The sequence below is a fragment of the Alternaria hordeiaustralica genome, assembly GCF_023758085.1.
Source record: "Alternaria hordeiaustralica strain BMP 2776 chromosome Unknown scaffold_40, whole genome shotgun sequence".
Classification (NCBI taxonomy): Eukaryota; Fungi; Ascomycota; class Dothideomycetes; order Pleosporales; family Pleosporaceae; genus Alternaria; species Alternaria hordeiaustralica.
Window position 1 is genome coordinate 180616 of NW_026056812.1, and position 16342 is coordinate 196957.

Here is a 16342-nt window from a genome sequence, read left to right on the forward strand (position 1 = left end):
AAGTCGCTCATCAATACTCTCAGACCCACCTTCCTTGCAAACACATCACCTTCCAGCAACCGCGGAGGAGCCCATGCGCACGTCGCATACATCCCAACATCACACCATCACATCACACAAGCCCCATCAATCAACGTACCGCAGACCCACTTACTCCCATTACTTCCATCCATCTATACAACGAAACGCGCTCTTCTCACCCATCTCAACCCACTCAGATCTCTTACCATCACCACTACCACCCCTCTCCATCCACCTCATCACCCAACCTCATCATGCCTCCGCCTCCGTCATACACATCTCAACTACAAAAAATGATCCACGATCACACTGAGTCACTCCGAGACAGCAACCCCCGGCTCTACGCCGCAACGAAAGAAGTCGATGATCTCAAAACGTCGCTCCGGGACAGCGACGCTCGATTCCACGCCGCAACGAGAGAAGTCGATGATCTCAAAACGTTGCTCCGGGACAGCGACGCCCGACTCTACGGCGCAACAACAGAAATGTATGCGATAACCCCGTTCCGCGGTATCTACGTCTCGCTCGACGCCAGTGCCTTCTCAGGCCAAGTCCAAGTACAAATCAAGCTGCCGGGGGAAACGCAGTACAAGATCCAGTGGTCGACCTAGGGCGACGACCTTGGGGTTATGTCGCGCCGTGGAGACAAGAACATGCATGGGAGACATGGGATACGGTTGCCGGGGCTGTTTGTGGATCGAGAGGAGGTTGATAGGAAGGTGCTGATTTGCCATACTACTTTGCAGGGGATTAGGACGTGGATGAGCTTTGAAGCGAGGGGGGATCAAGTGACTGGTTAGGGTGGTGGTATGAGTGTGTGTGCAGATGAGGAGATGGGTGAGACGAGTGGATGGTAGCAAGTGATGAAGGACTTCATGCGCATGCTGTCGGGTCACGCAACGGGCGTCATTTGACATAACAAAAACACTATAACCATCAGTATTAGTACGATAAGATCTCGTTCTTCATCCCCGTGCCCCTCAACCCATCACTTCCCGTATCACCACCACAACTAACACCAAAGACCCAGCATACCCATTCCCCCTTCTCCTTACTAGTCTGCTCTATCATGACAACAGTACCAGCACTCAAGGCCGCCCTCAACAACGTCAACGCGCAGCTCACAGTGCGGGACGCCCAACTCACAAACCTGACCACGCAACTCACCGACCTCAAAACGCGGCTCAACAACCAAAGCGGGCATCTTATCCAAGCGGCACAAGAGCTATACGCGCCTATGATTCTCCCTGGGATATATGTCTCGCTCAACCCTGGACACTTCTCTGGTGAAACCCAGATAGTGCGGCATGTGCCCGCAGAGCAGTCGTTACCCGCGCACTATCAAGAACTATGGTCGTCATCCTGGCCGCGGGGGGCTCTTGGAGATGTGCAGTATAATATGTATGGGTGGCATGGGACTCGTGTACCGGGTTTGTTTGTTGATAATGTAGCAGTTGACCGGTGGGTGATCATTTGTCATACGGTCGGGGGAAAGAGGACGTGGGTGACTTTTGACTAAGGTGGTCAAGGAGCTGGCTTCAACGTCTAGGCGAAGATGTGGCTTTGAAGTACTTCCGAAGCATGCTTCGCGCATTTAAAAGTAGTCTCGTGATTAGATCGCACGAGATGTGGTTGTCAAATGGCATAGCTATCCTCAGAGCCTTTCCACAAGCTTTCACATCTCACATATCACGAACCACATATTTGCCAGCATCACGCATCACACCATTCTAAATCCACCTGCAACACCAAGCACAGCAATCCCGCAATCACCCCAGCGCAAACCCACCCACCATAAACCCCCACTATAACAATCCACATCCCGTCCTCCTTACACCAACACCCACTCCCCTCATCCGCCCAAAACCGCCCGAAGACAAGCCCTAAGCAACGCTCCTCACACTACTCATCAGCTAAAACATGTCACAAGATAGCATAATCGTGGGAGCGGGAGGGAAGCGAGATGCGGGAGGAAACAAGGACGACGAGAGGAAGAAGGATGAGGGGAAAGATAAGGGGAAAGAAGAGAAACACGGACAGGGTGAGAAGGAAAAGGGGGAAAAGGATGGGGAGAAGAAGGGGGATGCACGAGATGATGAGGATGAGGAGCAGGATGCAGAGTAGGCGGACGGATATGCCAAGAGTAAGGCTACCAAGGAGAAGGACGGAGAGATCATAACTAAGATCTTTGAAGACGAGCTAGGATTGAGGAAGCGGCGATAGAAAGACTGCGGCGAAGCAAAGGAGCGAAACTGATTGTCGAAATTCATTAATTAAAAATCGGTGCAAGTAGCCCCAAAATATCTTCTCTTGAGTGAACAAAGCAATATGGACTTCGAGCGACTAAACACAAACCCTTTACTCCAAATAAGCCCACCAATGTCCCACAATGAACATACTGAGAGACGTACGAAGAAGGCTATACTGGATAACCAGACGTAGCATGGACCTATCCCAAGTCGCATCGCCTACCATCTCCACTTCAATCTTCCCCGCGATATACCAAACAAACATTTCCCTTCTCACTCATCCCTAGCAGTTGCACCCACCAGGCCCCTGAGTCTGGTTCGCCTCAGGCCTGAGGTTAACGCCCTGTCGTTGCTGGCCCGGTCTCAAGTTCCTGGGTCCCGCCTGGTCGATAGGCAGTTTCTTCGCGATAGCAGTGAAGAGCTCCTTCACGTTCTCGCTTGTCTTGGCCGACGTCTCGAAGAAGAGGAGGCCGGCTTCGCGGGCGTATTGCTCGGCGTCGGCGGTGGAGATGGCGCGCTTGTCGGGGGATTCGGTCACGAGATCGAGTTTGTTGCCGGCGAGAGCGATGATGATGTTTTCGTTGGCTTGGCGTTGGAGTTCTTTGACCCAGGCTTTTGCTTTGTCGAGGGAGGCCTGGGGGTGTTAGTCTGGGGAAGGTATTGGGGGGCGATAGGGACGTACGGCCTGTGTGATGTCGTAAACGACGACGGCACAGTTTGCGTTTCGGTAGTACATGGGCGCGAGCGACTTGTAGCGCTCCTGGCCGGCGGTATCCCAGATCTCGAACTTGACCGTCGTGTTCTCATCGAGGGCGATGGTTTGGGTGAGGAAGGCGGCGCCGATGGTGGATTCCCGGTAGTCGTCGAATTGGTCCTGCATACATTAATACTAACATCTTGTTTGGGGCCGTGGTATGTCCTACCTTGACGAAGCGCAATACTAGAGACGACTGCGGCATGTTAGCTTATGTCATGGCTGCCTTGATAGGCCTGCGCACCTTTCCGACGGCGGATTCACCTGGGCAGGTTAGTCATGTCTTAATACATATACTATAGTAATCTCGTACCCAACAGCACCAGCTTGAACTGTGCGAATCTGGAGCCTCCGGGCCGTTGGCCTTGCTGCATCCTGGCCGACATGATGGGGGTGACGCGGCGCTAGCGGGTTGTGGCGGAGGGGGGTGGTGTAGAGTGGGCGAGGGTGGTGGTGCGAGTGGTGGGCGGTCAAGGCGGGACCGGGTCGGGGTATGGGATCGAGAGGCGTGTTGGGGTGTGGTGAGGGTGAAAGAGCTGGATGGTGCTGTGACGAGGTGCTGCGTCTGGTGCTTGGCCCTAGCGCGCGAGTCGGGGACCCTTGGCCGCAATGGCCGCCATGACGAAACCTCCCGTTTGAGAAAACGCATCCAAACACATCGCGCCAAACACCTTGAGGTATACTCAACACCACGCCCAGACCCCGTATACACCTCGTATAGCACACACGCCAGGTGGACGACATCATGAGCGTCGCTCTCCCCTACCGCGACATCAACGTCCACTCGTCGCCCTCGCACTACGCCTTCTCGTCGCCCTCGTCGCCCTCGGCCCCTACACTCGTGGTAGACCGCCCGTCAGGTGACATCCGCCTCCACGATGGCAAGCTGCTGGGCTCCAAGCGCGTGTCGAGCATTGCCGGCATCCTGGGCATGATCAAGCTGCGACTAGGTATGCCTCTCCTGCACAGCACCAGGGGACACGAATGCTGATGCACGTGAAGACAAGTACATCATCGTCATTACCAAGGCCCAGCCCATGGGCCGGATAAAGGGCCACATGATCTACAAGATAGTCACGACCGAGTTCCTCTCCCTGCGCGAGAAGCCGCTGCACGACGCCGACGAGGACAACTACCTCAGCCTGCTCAAGACGCTCATCAAGACGTCCCCGCTGTTCTTCTCCTACTCCTTCGACATCACCAACACCTTCCAGCGCCAAGCCCACCTCGACCCCGCGACGCCCCTGTGGAAGCGCGCAGACGACCGCTTCTACTGGAACCGCTTCGTGTCTAGCGACCTGATCGACTTCCGCGGAGGTCTCAGCGGCGGATATGGCAGGCACTCGAGCGGACACCAGCCAGGCGCGGACCCCTACATCCTGCCCGTCATGTACGGAATGCTCGAAATCAAGAACACATCCATCAAGGGCACCCCTCTCACCTTCATCCTCATCACCCGCCGCTCGCGCCTCAAGGCCGGAACCCGCTACTTTTCGCGCGGCATCGACGAGAACGGCAACGTGTCCAACTTCAACGAGACGGAACAGACCATCATCCTGAATGACAACGCATCGGGCGGCCCTGGCGGATTCGGCTCAAACCAGAACGGCGCAGCAGGTGGAAATGCCGGCAAGGAGACACAGGTGCTTGCGTACGTGCAAACAAGAGGAAGCGTCCCCGTCTACTGGGCCGAAATCAACACCCTAAAATACACGCCCAAGCTGCAAGTCCGCGGCATCGACAACGCGCTGCCAGCCGCCAAAAAGCACTTCGCCGAGCAAATCCGGCTCTATGGCGACAACTGGATGGTGAACCTGGTCAACCAAAAAGGCCGCGAGCAGCGCGTCAAAGAAGCCTACGAGCAAATGGTCAACCTGCTGCACACCTCCCCCGCCGAAAACGTCGAAGGCGACCGCATAACCTCTGAGAAATTCCACATCATCGACCCCGCAAAGGCGCAAACCGTATACGACCGCCTCCACTACGTCTACTTCGACTTCCACAACGAGACAAAGGGCCTGCGGTGGGACCGCGCCAAGTTACTCATGAACCAACTCGAACCCCACATCCTCAAACACGGCTATTTCTGCGGCGTCGACATGCCCGGTGATGGCAGCGGCGTCGAAGTCCGACGGCACCAGACGGCTGTCGTACGCACGAACTGCATGGATTGTCTCGACCGCACGAATGTGGTGCAGAGTATGCTAGGCCGCTACGTTCTCAGCCGCATGCTCATCGACTGCGGTCTGATGCGCGAAGGCGAGTCCGCAGAAGAAGACGCCGCCTTCGAACACTTGTTCCGCAACGTCTGGGCCGATAACGCGGATGTGGTGTCGAAATCATATTCTGGTACTGGAGCCCTGAAGACCGATTTCACCCGCTTGGGTGTAAGGACAAAGGCTGGTGCGCTGCAGGATCTAAACAACAGTATTACGCGATATTGTCTCAATAACTTCACCGACGGACCGAGACAGGATGCATTCGATTTGTTCCTGGGTAACTACCTGCCCAGCGATTCTAGCATGAGTGGACAACTCCTCTTTGCGGATCGCAGACCCCTGTTCATTCAGTCGATACCCTACATCCTCGCCGCAGCCGTCTTTCTCATTTTCGTCGGCAGCTTCACTCAGCGCGCACCTGATGCTACGGTCTGGCCGTTACGGTTACTCCTTCTGATTTCGCTGGTTACGGCGGGTATCTGCGCAAATTTCATCTGGAATCACGGGACGTTATATGTAAGTTTCCTCTTTTCCTTCCTTTCTCCTTCCTATCCTTTCCTTTCCATTTACCCACACCCCCATACTTTTTCTGCGTCAAACCGTGCTAATTTGTAATAGGTCAACTTCCCCAAACTCAACCGCCAACCCCCCCAAATCGAAGCCTTCCAGGACACGCTGGCCAAAGTAAGGAATAATCCTGTTGTGGGGCCGCTGGTCGGAGGGGCGGCGAAACATGAGAGGGGCAAGAGTGATGCGAGGTTATTGGGGTTGGAGGAGGGGAAGAAGAGGATTGAGTAGGTGGTGTTTGTGTGAGGGGAGGGAGGGGGAGGGGGAGGGAAGGGTGGTGTGGGTGGAGATGGGGGAAGGGGGGTATTGGGCTGGGGGAACTTGGGATGAGATGTATAATTAGAAGTTTTTTAGTATGTTTTTGTAATAATCTTGGTTGAGGGATACAATAGGAACATTCACAACAACATGGTTATGTAAAATGTGGTTTGAAGTATACATCATCGCCATTCACGTGTACAAATTTTTGAACGATGTGGTTTGAGGTATACAATTCATCCAGAACTCTATCAAAAATTGGGTATCATAAATGGTGATGTCGCTTTCCCGCCAATAAACATCGTACAAATCGTAATCGTGAACCCCCTCGTAGTCGCCCGGCATACTCATCCCCCTACTCTTTGCCACAAATAACGACGTCGAATTCCTCATCCAGATCTTCGGCGTCCTGGTTGGCGGCCTTAACAAAATCCCACCCCTCACCCTCCATTCTCATCCGAAGTCGCTCCAGATTGCTGTTAGCGGCGCGGCGTAGTACTCCAGCCCACTTATTCTCCATTCCCCCAGCCGCCGGTCTCCCAGCATCCAACTCCGCAGAACTCGAAGGCGTCAAAATCGTAGATTCGGTTTCGGTTTCGTCTTCTTCCCAGTCGTCAAGCTCAGGCAAAATCCACAGATCCGCTTCAGAACAGTCTTCTTCGGTGCTGGCATTGAGGTTGAGGCACGTGCTAGCGTGGATATTCATGCCTTGCTGTCCTTGCTGGCGTCTCGCGAGCGCACTGCGTTTATTGGTGGTAGTGGTGGAATTGGGTGCAGGCAGCCAGGTTGGAGGCGCGTTTTCGCGGTGCAGACTTATGGCTTGGCGGCAGAGTGTGCGGTTTGCAGTGCCGGTGGTGTTTGCGGTAGCCGTGCCTGCGCGCTTCTTTGAAGAATTTGATGTTGATGCGGACGCTGGAGATGCAGCGCGTGATCTGCGTGGCGAGATATCGATTGCGCAGTGTGGGAAAGCGCCGTATATCGCGTTGCTGAGATCGTAGGAGTAGTTTGTGGTGGCATCGCGCGCGGTGGCGGAGCTGTGGGATGATGGTGTGGTAGACATTTTTGCGGGGTGTTGTTTAAATTTTCGCGGGGGTTTGGGTTTTGCGCGGAGATCTTTGTCTCGTGCGAGAGAGTTTTGTTGGGGAGATTTTCTCGGCCCGTGGTGTGCGAACAGGTGTTCGGAGTAGTATGCTCAGCTGACCAGGAGTTGAAAAGTTCAAATTCGCTGGTTGTGTTGCTGGCGGGGTTTGGGTTTTCGCGGGGATCTTTGTCTCGTGCGAGAGTTTTGTTGGGGGAGATTTTCTCGGCCCGTAGTATGCGAACAGGTGTTCGGAGTGTGAGATGCTCAGCTGACCAGACGTTGAAAATTTGAGTTGCTGGCGGTGTTGCTGGCAGGTAGCTTGTTGAGACGGAGAAAAGGTAGCCGAGGACAAAGCCACACTCGGAATTTGCTCCTGCAGACGGATCTGGAAGGTGGGTCTGGTTCTTGCGACGATCTCAGGCGCTCGAAAGCTGTATGAGAGTGCGCGGGTGATGAAGAGTTGGTAAAGCGGCTGCCTGGTGTAACTTGTGATGGTGGCCGTAATGTGCTGACGTTGCAAGATGGCGCAGCTGTGCTGACTTGACTGGTTTCAGTTGGGGTCTGTTTTGGAAAGAATTTTGATGTGAGAAGTGGTGTGAGAGAGAGATGGTTGAAATGAGAGAGAGAGAAAGAATCGACAGTTTATAAGAGAAATCCGTGAGAGAATCCGTTAGCAGTCGACCGTACATTGCTCTCGACCAGAATAACGAGAGGCGCTGTGAGTGGTGGCTGCAAGTTTGGATCAGTAACCGTGGGCTCGCGCGGAAAGGGAAGCCGAAGTGAAGCTGCGGTTAGTCATTGAGCAAGATAGTGAGTGTGAGTGGATTTGGCACAGCATGTTGTTGGCTGTCATCAAATTTGGAGTGGTGGTGAGTTGTCGTGGGAGCATGTGGGTGCGGCGGGCGATAACCTGGGACTGCCGAAGCGTCCGTGCACCCTGACGTGTTGGTCGAGCTCCAAATCTTCATGTTGGCAGACGTCCAGCCCATCAACAACGCCGAATTGCCTCCCCCATCACCCATCCGCCAAAGGAGGCAGCCCATTATGCTGCGCGCCTCCATCCTACGGGCCCGTCCAGCTGCCCGCCCATTGGCCCGCGCCGCCCGCCCGCAATGGCTCCCAGCCCAGCGCTGCTACGCCGATAGCAAGAACCTGGGCGAGACGGCCGTCCCCAATCCCGCGCCCACCACCTCGCCCTCCGACCCCAAGGGCACCATCCCCACCTCGGACATCCCCAAGGCACCGCCGGCGCCCGATAGCACCGTGACGGCAGGCGCATCGCGTGATGCTCCAGCCATATCGCCCAAGACGACACCCCCCACCGGCCCCGGATCGTCGAGCATCGCCCCCGACCCCATCCAGCCCAAGCCCAAGAAGAAGAGACGCATATTCCGCAAGCTGCTGCTCTGGCTGACGGTCCTCTCTGGCCTCGGGTACGCCGGCGGTGTCTGGTACTCGCTCGTGTCGGACAACTTCCACGACTTCTTCACCGAATACATCCCCTACGGCGAGGATGCCGTCGCCTACTTCGAGGAGCGCGAGTTCAGGCGGCGATTCCCCGGCCGCGCTGGCGAACCACGACTGCACCCCCAGATCTCGGGCGAGAACAAGGTCACCATCCCCGGACGGAGCGGCTTGACTGCGCGCCCAGCCCAGGAGAACAAGAGCGATCTCGCCTCCAAGGGCCCCCATCTGAGCGCCGTCGATGCCAACAAGCCCCAGGACAAGACCGAGTCGGGCGGACAACAACCCAAGGTTTCCTCTCCTACGCCTGCGCCCGCGGAGAAGAAGGCCCCGGTCAAGGAGGTCGAGGTCAAGAAGGAGACCGCCACGCCCATCTCCCAGCTCGACCACCTCAGCGTACCCTCCGCCACCGAGCCCGTCGTCCAGGATGTCGTCAAGATCGTTAACGACATCATCACCGTCATCAACGCCGACAACGCCCATGACGGCAGGTACAACTCTGCGCTGGACAAGGCCAAGAGCGAGCTCGCCAAGGTCGTCTCCGACATCAACCTGATGAAGGAGAGCCTCCAGAAGCAGACCGAAGACAAGGTCAAGGCCGCCCACGCCGAATTCGACGAGGCCGCCAAGGAGCTCGTCCAGCGCCTCGACCACCAGATGCAAGCGCAAGAAGCCCAGTTCAAGGAGGAATTCGAGAACGAGCGCGAGCGTCTGTCGCAGTCCTACAAGGAGCGCCTCCAGTCCGAACTCCAGGCCGCCCAAAAGGTCTACGACCAGAAGCTCAAGAACCAACTCCTGGAACAGAGCATCAACATGCAAAAGTCCTTTACAGCCAACGTGCGGGAACGCGTCGAAGCCGAACGCGACGGCCGTCTCGGCAAGCTCAACGAGCTCTCCTCGTCCGTGCACGAGCTGGAGAAGCTGACGGCCGAGTGGAACAGCGTCGTCGACGCCAACCTCAAGACGCAGCACCTCGTCGTCGCCGTCGAGGCCGTCAAGTCGGCTCTTGAGACACAAGCCATCCCCAAGCCCTTTGTCACCGAGCTCGCGGCGCTCAAGGAAATCGCCCAGGACGACCCTGTCGTCAGCGCCGCTATCGCGAGCATCAACCCCGCTGCCTACCAACGCGGTATCCCCAGCTCCGCCCTCCTAATCGACCGCTTCCGTCGCGTCGCTTCTGAAGTCAGGAAAGCGGCGCTCCTCCCTGAAGACGCGGGTGTGGCTTCCCACCTCGCTTCTCTCGCCATGTCGAAGGTGCTGTTCAAGAAGTCCGGGTTGGCTGTTGGTGGCGATGTTGAGGCTGTGCTTGCACGGACTGAGGTTCTGCTTGAGGAGGGTGATCTCGATGCTGCGGCTAGGGAAATGAATGGCCTGCAGGGTTGGGCTAAGGTGCTAAGTAAGGATTGGTTGGGTGAGTGTAGGCGGGTGCTGGAGGTTAAGCAGGCGTTGGATGTTATTGCTACCGAGGCGAGGTTGAATAGCTTGCTCATTGACTAGACGCGCGAAGACCGATGTAACTCTTTTTTCCTTACACTACGGTAGTTTTGTACGAGTATTAGTCTATAGACAACGTGTTCTGTTCGTCCTGCAACTGCTTGTTCTTATCTTACTCAATCCCATGGTACTGCGATGACCCAGAGGCGACCCAGAGACAACGACCCAACCACACCTCCCGCATTCCATAAGACTCATACGCTAGGAGACACTCTACGAAAGAGAGAAGTATCGCATCTCCAAGAACCTCTTCTCTCATTCGCAAAGCTTGACCAGTTTATTGGTTATGCTCCGCTTCAATCCTCATTCACCTTCGTATACCCTGCAAAGTCGTACACCGATCAGCAGGGCCCTGCACCCACCCTTATCCTCATGTATTTCTACCGTTGCTTTCAACATAGACTCGATGGAATCAAAATACGTATGCGGGCCAGCACCGATTTCTCGAATACAACTATTCCACCAGATCCATATCACAGGTATATACTAAATCACCACTAGCCTCTCCAACCGTCCGAAGCAATGTCACTCCTCAGATGAGAGAAATGGCAATCATCACAGTCATTCGCAGATTTCATTCGCTCGCTTGTCAGGTCTTGAGCTAGTCCAGAAAGGGATTAGTGTCAGTGTCACCCATAGCTGCATCCTTCCGAAGACCGCACTATCACTGCACTATAGATGGACTTTATGGAAGGACCTGTTTGTACATAATCTCTCCGTTATAACTACTGCATTCTCTGCGCAAACCATCATGTGGCGCTACAAACACAGGCAGGCAAATACATACCCGCATCCACGCTCCTTCCTTCATCCACAACCTCATCCCCATCTCCTCCTACCATAGCTACCACAACCCTCCTCTACTCATCCATACCTCCGAACCACTCCTGAACTATGCGCCTATCCTTCCAAAACTCCTCCTGCTGCGCATAAGATGCCTGGGCAGATTCGATCAAGGTCTTGACAACTGCTGTTACATCGTCCTTGTGATACCACTTTACGAGAAGGTTTTCTACCTGAGATAAGGTTGAATAGTAGGCGGTGCGGGCTTCTTCGATGGTAGCGAAGGATAGGTGGCCGATAGGGGGGTAGTCTTTGGTAGGGGGGTTGTTGGATAAGAAGGGGGATAAGAATAAGGAGGAGTTGGAGGAGGCATTCTCAACATCCTCCAACTCTTCGTCATCCTCTTCATCGTCGATATCTTCCCAATCATTCTCATCGTCGACATTTTCCAACTCCTCGTCATCGTCGACATCCTCCCACTCTTCCTCGTCATCATCGCCGACATCCTCCCACTCATCCTCATCATCAGCTTCAAGCTCTTGTGCTAACGATTGTACGGCTTCAAGCAACATGCCCATCAACTCTCGCAACTTCTTCTCGCTTTCAAGTGCTTTATTGGCCAAGTCTCGATCCTTGAAAGCGCCACCTCCAAAAGGCGATTTTGCGACGGGTTTGGTTGTGGTCATGCTGTGAAAACGTTGCGGGTGTGAGATTTGGTGAAGTGAGAATATTGTGGGTAGCCGGATTGGGTGGTGTCGTGGTGAAGGTTTGTTGGTAGTGGTGAAGTGAAGTCTTGAAATACGCGTATAGAATGATGGTGTTTTGGACGCTGTGAAGGTACTCTGCTGGTGTGATGGGTGGATGGTAGATGTACAATAGGTCTACAACAGCGTCGAAACGCATTGTTAGATTATACATGCGAGATTTTGAGGTATACGTGCATCTAGGGATGTACAAACGGGAGTGACGTGATTTCATTGTAGCCAGCTAAGTCATGCATCCTCATCCTCAAACACAAGCGAGCGACACCCGTCGCCGCCAAACCTATCCTTAATCCCAACTTCAGCCCGCCCATCTACCTACATATCCCTCTCAGCCCTCGCCCTAGCCCTCTCCTCTCTCTTTTCCGTCCTTCTCCTAGCAGCCTCATCCTTCCTCGCCTGCTTATCCTCCTCCTTCTTCTGCTTAACCATAACATCAATCCGCTCAATCTGTTGCTCCCCCGTCAACCTCTCAAACTTCACCTTCACCGCCTTAACCACCTCCTTCCCAGTCCTCCAATGCAGCCCCTTGATCTCCTCCACAAAAGTCCACTCCGGATACTTGATCGATTTGTTGACGATATCCACAACCGGCACCATACTCCCCTCCATATTGATAAACTTGCGTGAAGCGGGAATGACAAGCCAAGTCACATGCTCATCCTCTTCATCAACCCATTTCTGAAACTGAACCGTGGATGTGGATGAAGCTGGAGGTGTCTTGATCTGCGAGGCGGGGATCTCGCACTTCGTCTCAGCCCAGTCAAACTTTGTCATCGCGCCGCCGACGTCGCGATTGCTGTTGTTGTTGGCGAGCATGGCGGGGGCGACGTGTCGCACGTGCTTGGCTGCGAGTGCGTTGACTTCTGTGCGGCGCTCGGCGCCGGTGGGAATGTAGCGGGGTGTGGGGATTGAGCGCTGCTTTCTCATGTTGTCGAGGAATTTGTGAGCGGTGGTGGTGGATGGCTTTAGGGATGCGGCGGTGGCGGCGGTGCGGTATCGTCGGGTGGCTTCGGATTCTTTGCCTGAGGTCTTCTTGTCTGTATGTTCATCGGCGGGTTTGGATTTCTTGGATAGCGGGGAGTCGGAGGAGGAGTCGGAGGAGGAGTCGGAGGAGGAGGAGTCGGTGGTATCGGAATCGCGTTTGCGCTTCTGGGTAGTAGGGACGTGGGTTTCGTCGGGAGAGGAGATGGGTGAAGATGTAGGCTGCGAAACTGGATCAGAAGTGTTGATGGAAGCGAGCACAGATTGACTCACAATGGGCGGTAAGTCGAGACCCCAGGTAGTCTCGTCCTCGAATAGATCATCTAGATCGTCGTCATTGCTGCTGTCGGAGGCGTTGGAAGACCAGCGGTGAGGCGTAATTGGCGCTACTTCGTCCAGCGAAGTTGAGCGCGAACGCGGAGTATTCACAATGACAGCGGCGGTAGGTGCGATAGGGATGGTTGCCGACATTCTCGGAAGCTGCGGTGTAGCGATTTTGAGTGACTATTGGATAATGAAGTGCAAATATAGTGCGTATAAAAATCGCAATGTCGTAGACTGGATTGAGGGGATCAGAGTTGAGGAGACAGTGGTGATGAGAAGCAGATGATCTAGGTCCAGACCTGGCTCAAGCTTTATTGAGAGGAGAAGACTGCTATTGTAACGACAGTCTATTGTATTGGTGTGCGAAAGTGAATGCGACGGGCGGAGCTGTTCAGGAACAATAGCATTCGATGACGCAATGCTTGTGCAGTGACTGGATTATGGTAGAAGTGAAAGGAGGTTTTCGATGCAAGCACTGCCGCATCACAGCGCAACATGACGAGGACCAAAGGGGGGTACATGTGGAAATGATGAAGTTTGTCGATATACAAGTCTCTATCTGCCCGAGCGACGTATGAGGTGACGCCCCCTCTCCCAATGATAAAGACTTCAGATCGAGATGACGTTGGCTACCAAACCGTTCCTCCCCACTCGCGCTCTCCAATCAAGAGTAAAATAACGCAGTTCTACCTACCAAGACGTATCCAATCGCGCCACGTACTGTCGCCTCGATCTGGTACTCGCTGTTGCCGTGGTAGGTCACCGGAAGGTATGTGTTCGGTAAGGATGGTAGGACTGTGTGAACAACAGCGACGTTGGAGACTTCTCTCACTATCGTGAACTCGTTGTAGAGGAGTCCACGCATCTGCGTCAGTTGTGCCGGCTCCTCCGAGTTTGTTTGACTCCCTTCGTCTCGTACAGCCGGCGTTGACGAAGGGTATGCTGGCGATATGGGCCATTCTCCTAACGATGCATCGGAGAATATCGGGACCGCGGAGGAATATGATGGCGTCGATTGAGAGTACAGTGGCCATGTGGGAGGAAATTGCGGAGAGGGGGGAGAGTATCCTGGTGATGTGGGCGATTCTCCTAGTGATGCGTTGGAGTACATTGGAAACGTTGGAGAGTATGCTGGCGATGCGCTTCCAAAGTCCGCGAAAGTCGGGACTTGCAGCGACAAATTCGGATGGACGTCCATGTCCAATGACGTCGCAATCTCCTCGCCGTCTTCATCAGAAAAGTGTGTCGGTTCAGTCATGTCGTCAAAGGCGGGGAGATCTTCGACCGAAACTCCCATGGACGCGAACCAGAGGCGCTCAGCTTCTCTAGCTGCAGCGTACGGACCCAATTCTAATAGCCGGCTCTCAGCGTCTTGAATTGCCTGCGCTTCTTGCATGGCCTGGATCTCATGGGCCGTCATTGGGGTGTACTGGTACATCGACACCCTACACGAAGGGCATTTGTCGCGTGGAGAGCCCCAGGTCTCCGTCCATTGGATGATGCACTTGCGGTGGAAGACGTGCGAACAGCTTTTGACGGCGACCATGTCATATGACGCATCGTTGAAGTCCTCTTGGCAGACGACGCAGATACCGATGTCTGCGAACTTGGGGGTGCCTGCGAGGATGCGACAAGGTGTCAGATGGTCGCGATAGAACTCGGTGCGGGTGGGTAAAGCCATGGTGCGGGTTGGTGGGTGTGAGTTCTTTGGTATTGAGTGTGATTGTAGGTAGTGAAGAGGAAGCAAGTTGGTGGACTGGGTCAGGGTCCGCTTGCGGAGAAACCAGGGTTGCCCGATTGGGTGACGCTCGCCTTCACCGCAAGACGTAGTCGTGGTGTGTGGGGTTGACAATGCTTCAGCCATGAATAATAGGCGTATCCCTATTCATTGTCTTGGCCGCCAGTAAGCAGGATGTTATTGGCGAGGCATCCGTTTCTCAGGCCGCTGGTTGGCCTGGTGTTTGGTCGCGAACCATGGATACGCACCATATTTTCTCGCTCAGATCCCACAGAGCCTCTGCGGGATTCCGTATAAAACGAGCCTTCAGCACACACTTCTTTCGAGACCATACATCTCCTGTTGAAGCCACAATCCAAATCGCCATTCAAGTCACCATTCACGCCGCCATCCAAGCTCACTCGCAACTTCACAGGTATCCACCATGGCCATACCAACCCTCTACACATTTTACACCACCAGTCTCACTGCCTGCACATCCAACAACATTGACGATGAGTGCCCCATCTGCGCCATCTCATATCGCGAGGCTTTGAGCGACGTGGCGCCAGACGTCGTCGCGACCCCCTGCGGCCATAAGTTCCACCGCGACTGTCTCGACCATTGGCTGAGGGACGGTCCAAGTGACGAAGCTACATGCCCCAACTGCCGCATGGGTCTTTGCCAACGCCCTAGACCGAAAAGAGATTTCGCTCTACAGTGTCTTGATCCTGCTCTCTCAGACAACTGGGCAGAGGAGAAATGGGAGGCAATATATCTCATGGAACATTTGTTAAAGACTACTGGCTTGACGGACACGCTTTACGAAATCGTCGAAAAGCTGTTCGTGATACTTCGCAAGTTACGAGAAGATGCGACTGGAAGGTTGTCAACAGGTCTTGCATGGGCAGACATTTTCCAGCAAGCATTTCCTTGCTACAAAGACTCATTACGTACGGCCGCGCAATCTTCCGATATGAGCCAAAGGGAAACGTCGCTCGAGGAAGAAAAATTGTTGTATCCTGGCGGGCCAGGAGAATACGTTGCAGTGCGTACGATCTTAAGGGCAATCGTGAAATCCAACAGGGAGAGAGGATGGGTTGATTCTGCTGTATTGGTTGTACTTGACCGGTTTCGAGACTGGGAAGAAGAAGAGACGATGAGTATCGTCGAGGCTTATCGAGGGCTCGGATTCTTCGCGTTGGCAGACGAAGCAGAAGAGGATGCAGAAACGGTGATATAGAATAACTTCTGGGATGATGTATCCAGCATGATGCGGACAGTGAGTTCTGGGTAAGGTCGGAGTCTTCTGCGATCTGTTTGGGGTCGTTGGGAACTTCGGCGGTTGATGTTGCGCTCCAAAAGTTAGCGAATCAATCCTCAGTATACCTACATTGGTTCATATCGACTAGTGGACTTCGCGCTGTAATGTTGAAAGCAATCGTGTGCTGAAACCTCTGTGGACGTTGTCTGAGCAAGACTTGAGACAAATGTCTCACGAATGGAACGTGACTTTCTTCGCGAAGACATGGCCAAGCTAGCCGCGGGCTACAAGACAGCTTGTAAAGTAGCGCAGAAGACCGCTTCGACCGCATCTCAAGCATTATAGGTGACAGCGGGTCAACAGTAGCAAGCTGGCTAGGAGTCCGAAGCTTATCGAACGTAT

At 54.3% G+C, this 16342-nt stretch overlaps 8 protein-coding genes across 8 annotated transcripts; 3 read left to right on the forward strand and 5 right to left on the reverse strand.

The window, feature by feature from the left end:
- Nucleotides 1-2553: 2553 nt before the first annotated feature.
- Nucleotides 2554-3410, reverse strand: YPT5 (GTPase Ypt5; the record flags this gene model as incomplete). The annotated part of the gene is made up of 5 exons (XM_049392960.1): nucleotides 2554-2904; nucleotides 2953-3144; nucleotides 3194-3220; nucleotides 3269-3288; nucleotides 3338-3410. 5 exons carry the CDS (start codon nucleotides 3408-3410, stop codon nucleotides 2554-2556), a joined length of 663 nt encoding a protein of 220 aa, XP_049239354.1.
- A 359-nt stretch (nucleotides 3411-3769) lies between these two features.
- On the forward strand, nucleotides 3770-6041 carry J4E84_010406 (uncharacterized protein; the record flags this gene model as incomplete). Its single annotated transcript, XM_049392961.1, has 3 exons — nucleotides 3770-3974; nucleotides 4027-5759; nucleotides 5862-6041. The coding sequence occupies 3 exons, from the start codon at nucleotides 3770-3772 to the stop codon at nucleotides 6039-6041; spliced, it is 2118 nt and encodes a 705-aa protein (XP_049239355.1).
- Nucleotides 6042-6423: 382 nt separating this feature from the next.
- On the reverse strand, nucleotides 6424-7128 carry J4E84_010407 (uncharacterized protein; the record flags this gene model as incomplete). Its single annotated transcript, XM_049392962.1, has 1 exon — nucleotides 6424-7128. The coding sequence occupies one exon, from the start codon at nucleotides 7126-7128 to the stop codon at nucleotides 6424-6426; it is 705 nt and encodes a 234-aa protein (XP_049239356.1).
- Nucleotides 7129-8115: 987 nt separating this feature from the next.
- On the forward strand, nucleotides 8116-10110 carry MIC60 (MICOS complex subunit mic60; the record flags this gene model as incomplete). Its single annotated transcript, XM_049392963.1, has 1 exon — nucleotides 8116-10110. The coding sequence occupies one exon, from the start codon at nucleotides 8116-8118 to the stop codon at nucleotides 10108-10110; it is 1995 nt and encodes a 664-aa protein (XP_049239357.1).
- Nucleotides 10111-10967: 857 nt separating this feature from the next.
- Nucleotides 10968-11576, reverse strand: J4E84_010409 (uncharacterized protein; the record flags this gene model as incomplete). The annotated part of the gene is made up of 1 exon (XM_049392964.1): nucleotides 10968-11576. The coding sequence occupies one exon, from the start codon at nucleotides 11574-11576 to the stop codon at nucleotides 10968-10970; it is 609 nt and encodes a 202-aa protein (XP_049239358.1).
- Nucleotides 11577-11969: 393 nt separating this feature from the next.
- Nucleotides 11970-13443, reverse strand: J4E84_010410 (uncharacterized protein; the record flags this gene model as incomplete). Its single annotated transcript, XM_049392965.1, has 2 exons — nucleotides 11970-13107; nucleotides 13436-13443. 2 exons carry the CDS (start codon nucleotides 13441-13443, stop codon nucleotides 11970-11972), a joined length of 1146 nt encoding a protein of 381 aa, XP_049239359.1.
- Nucleotides 13444-13623: 180 nt separating this feature from the next.
- On the reverse strand, nucleotides 13624-14640 carry J4E84_010411 (uncharacterized protein; the record flags this gene model as incomplete). The annotated part of the gene is made up of 1 exon (XM_049392966.1): nucleotides 13624-14640. One exon carries the CDS (start codon nucleotides 14638-14640, stop codon nucleotides 13624-13626), a length of 1017 nt encoding a protein of 338 aa, XP_049239360.1.
- A 481-nt stretch (nucleotides 14641-15121) lies between these two features.
- On the forward strand, nucleotides 15122-15919 carry J4E84_010412 (uncharacterized protein; the record flags this gene model as incomplete). Its single annotated transcript, XM_049392967.1, has 1 exon — nucleotides 15122-15919. One exon carries the CDS (start codon nucleotides 15122-15124, stop codon nucleotides 15917-15919), a length of 798 nt encoding a protein of 265 aa, XP_049239361.1.
- Between the last annotated feature and the right edge of the window lie 423 nt (nucleotides 15920-16342).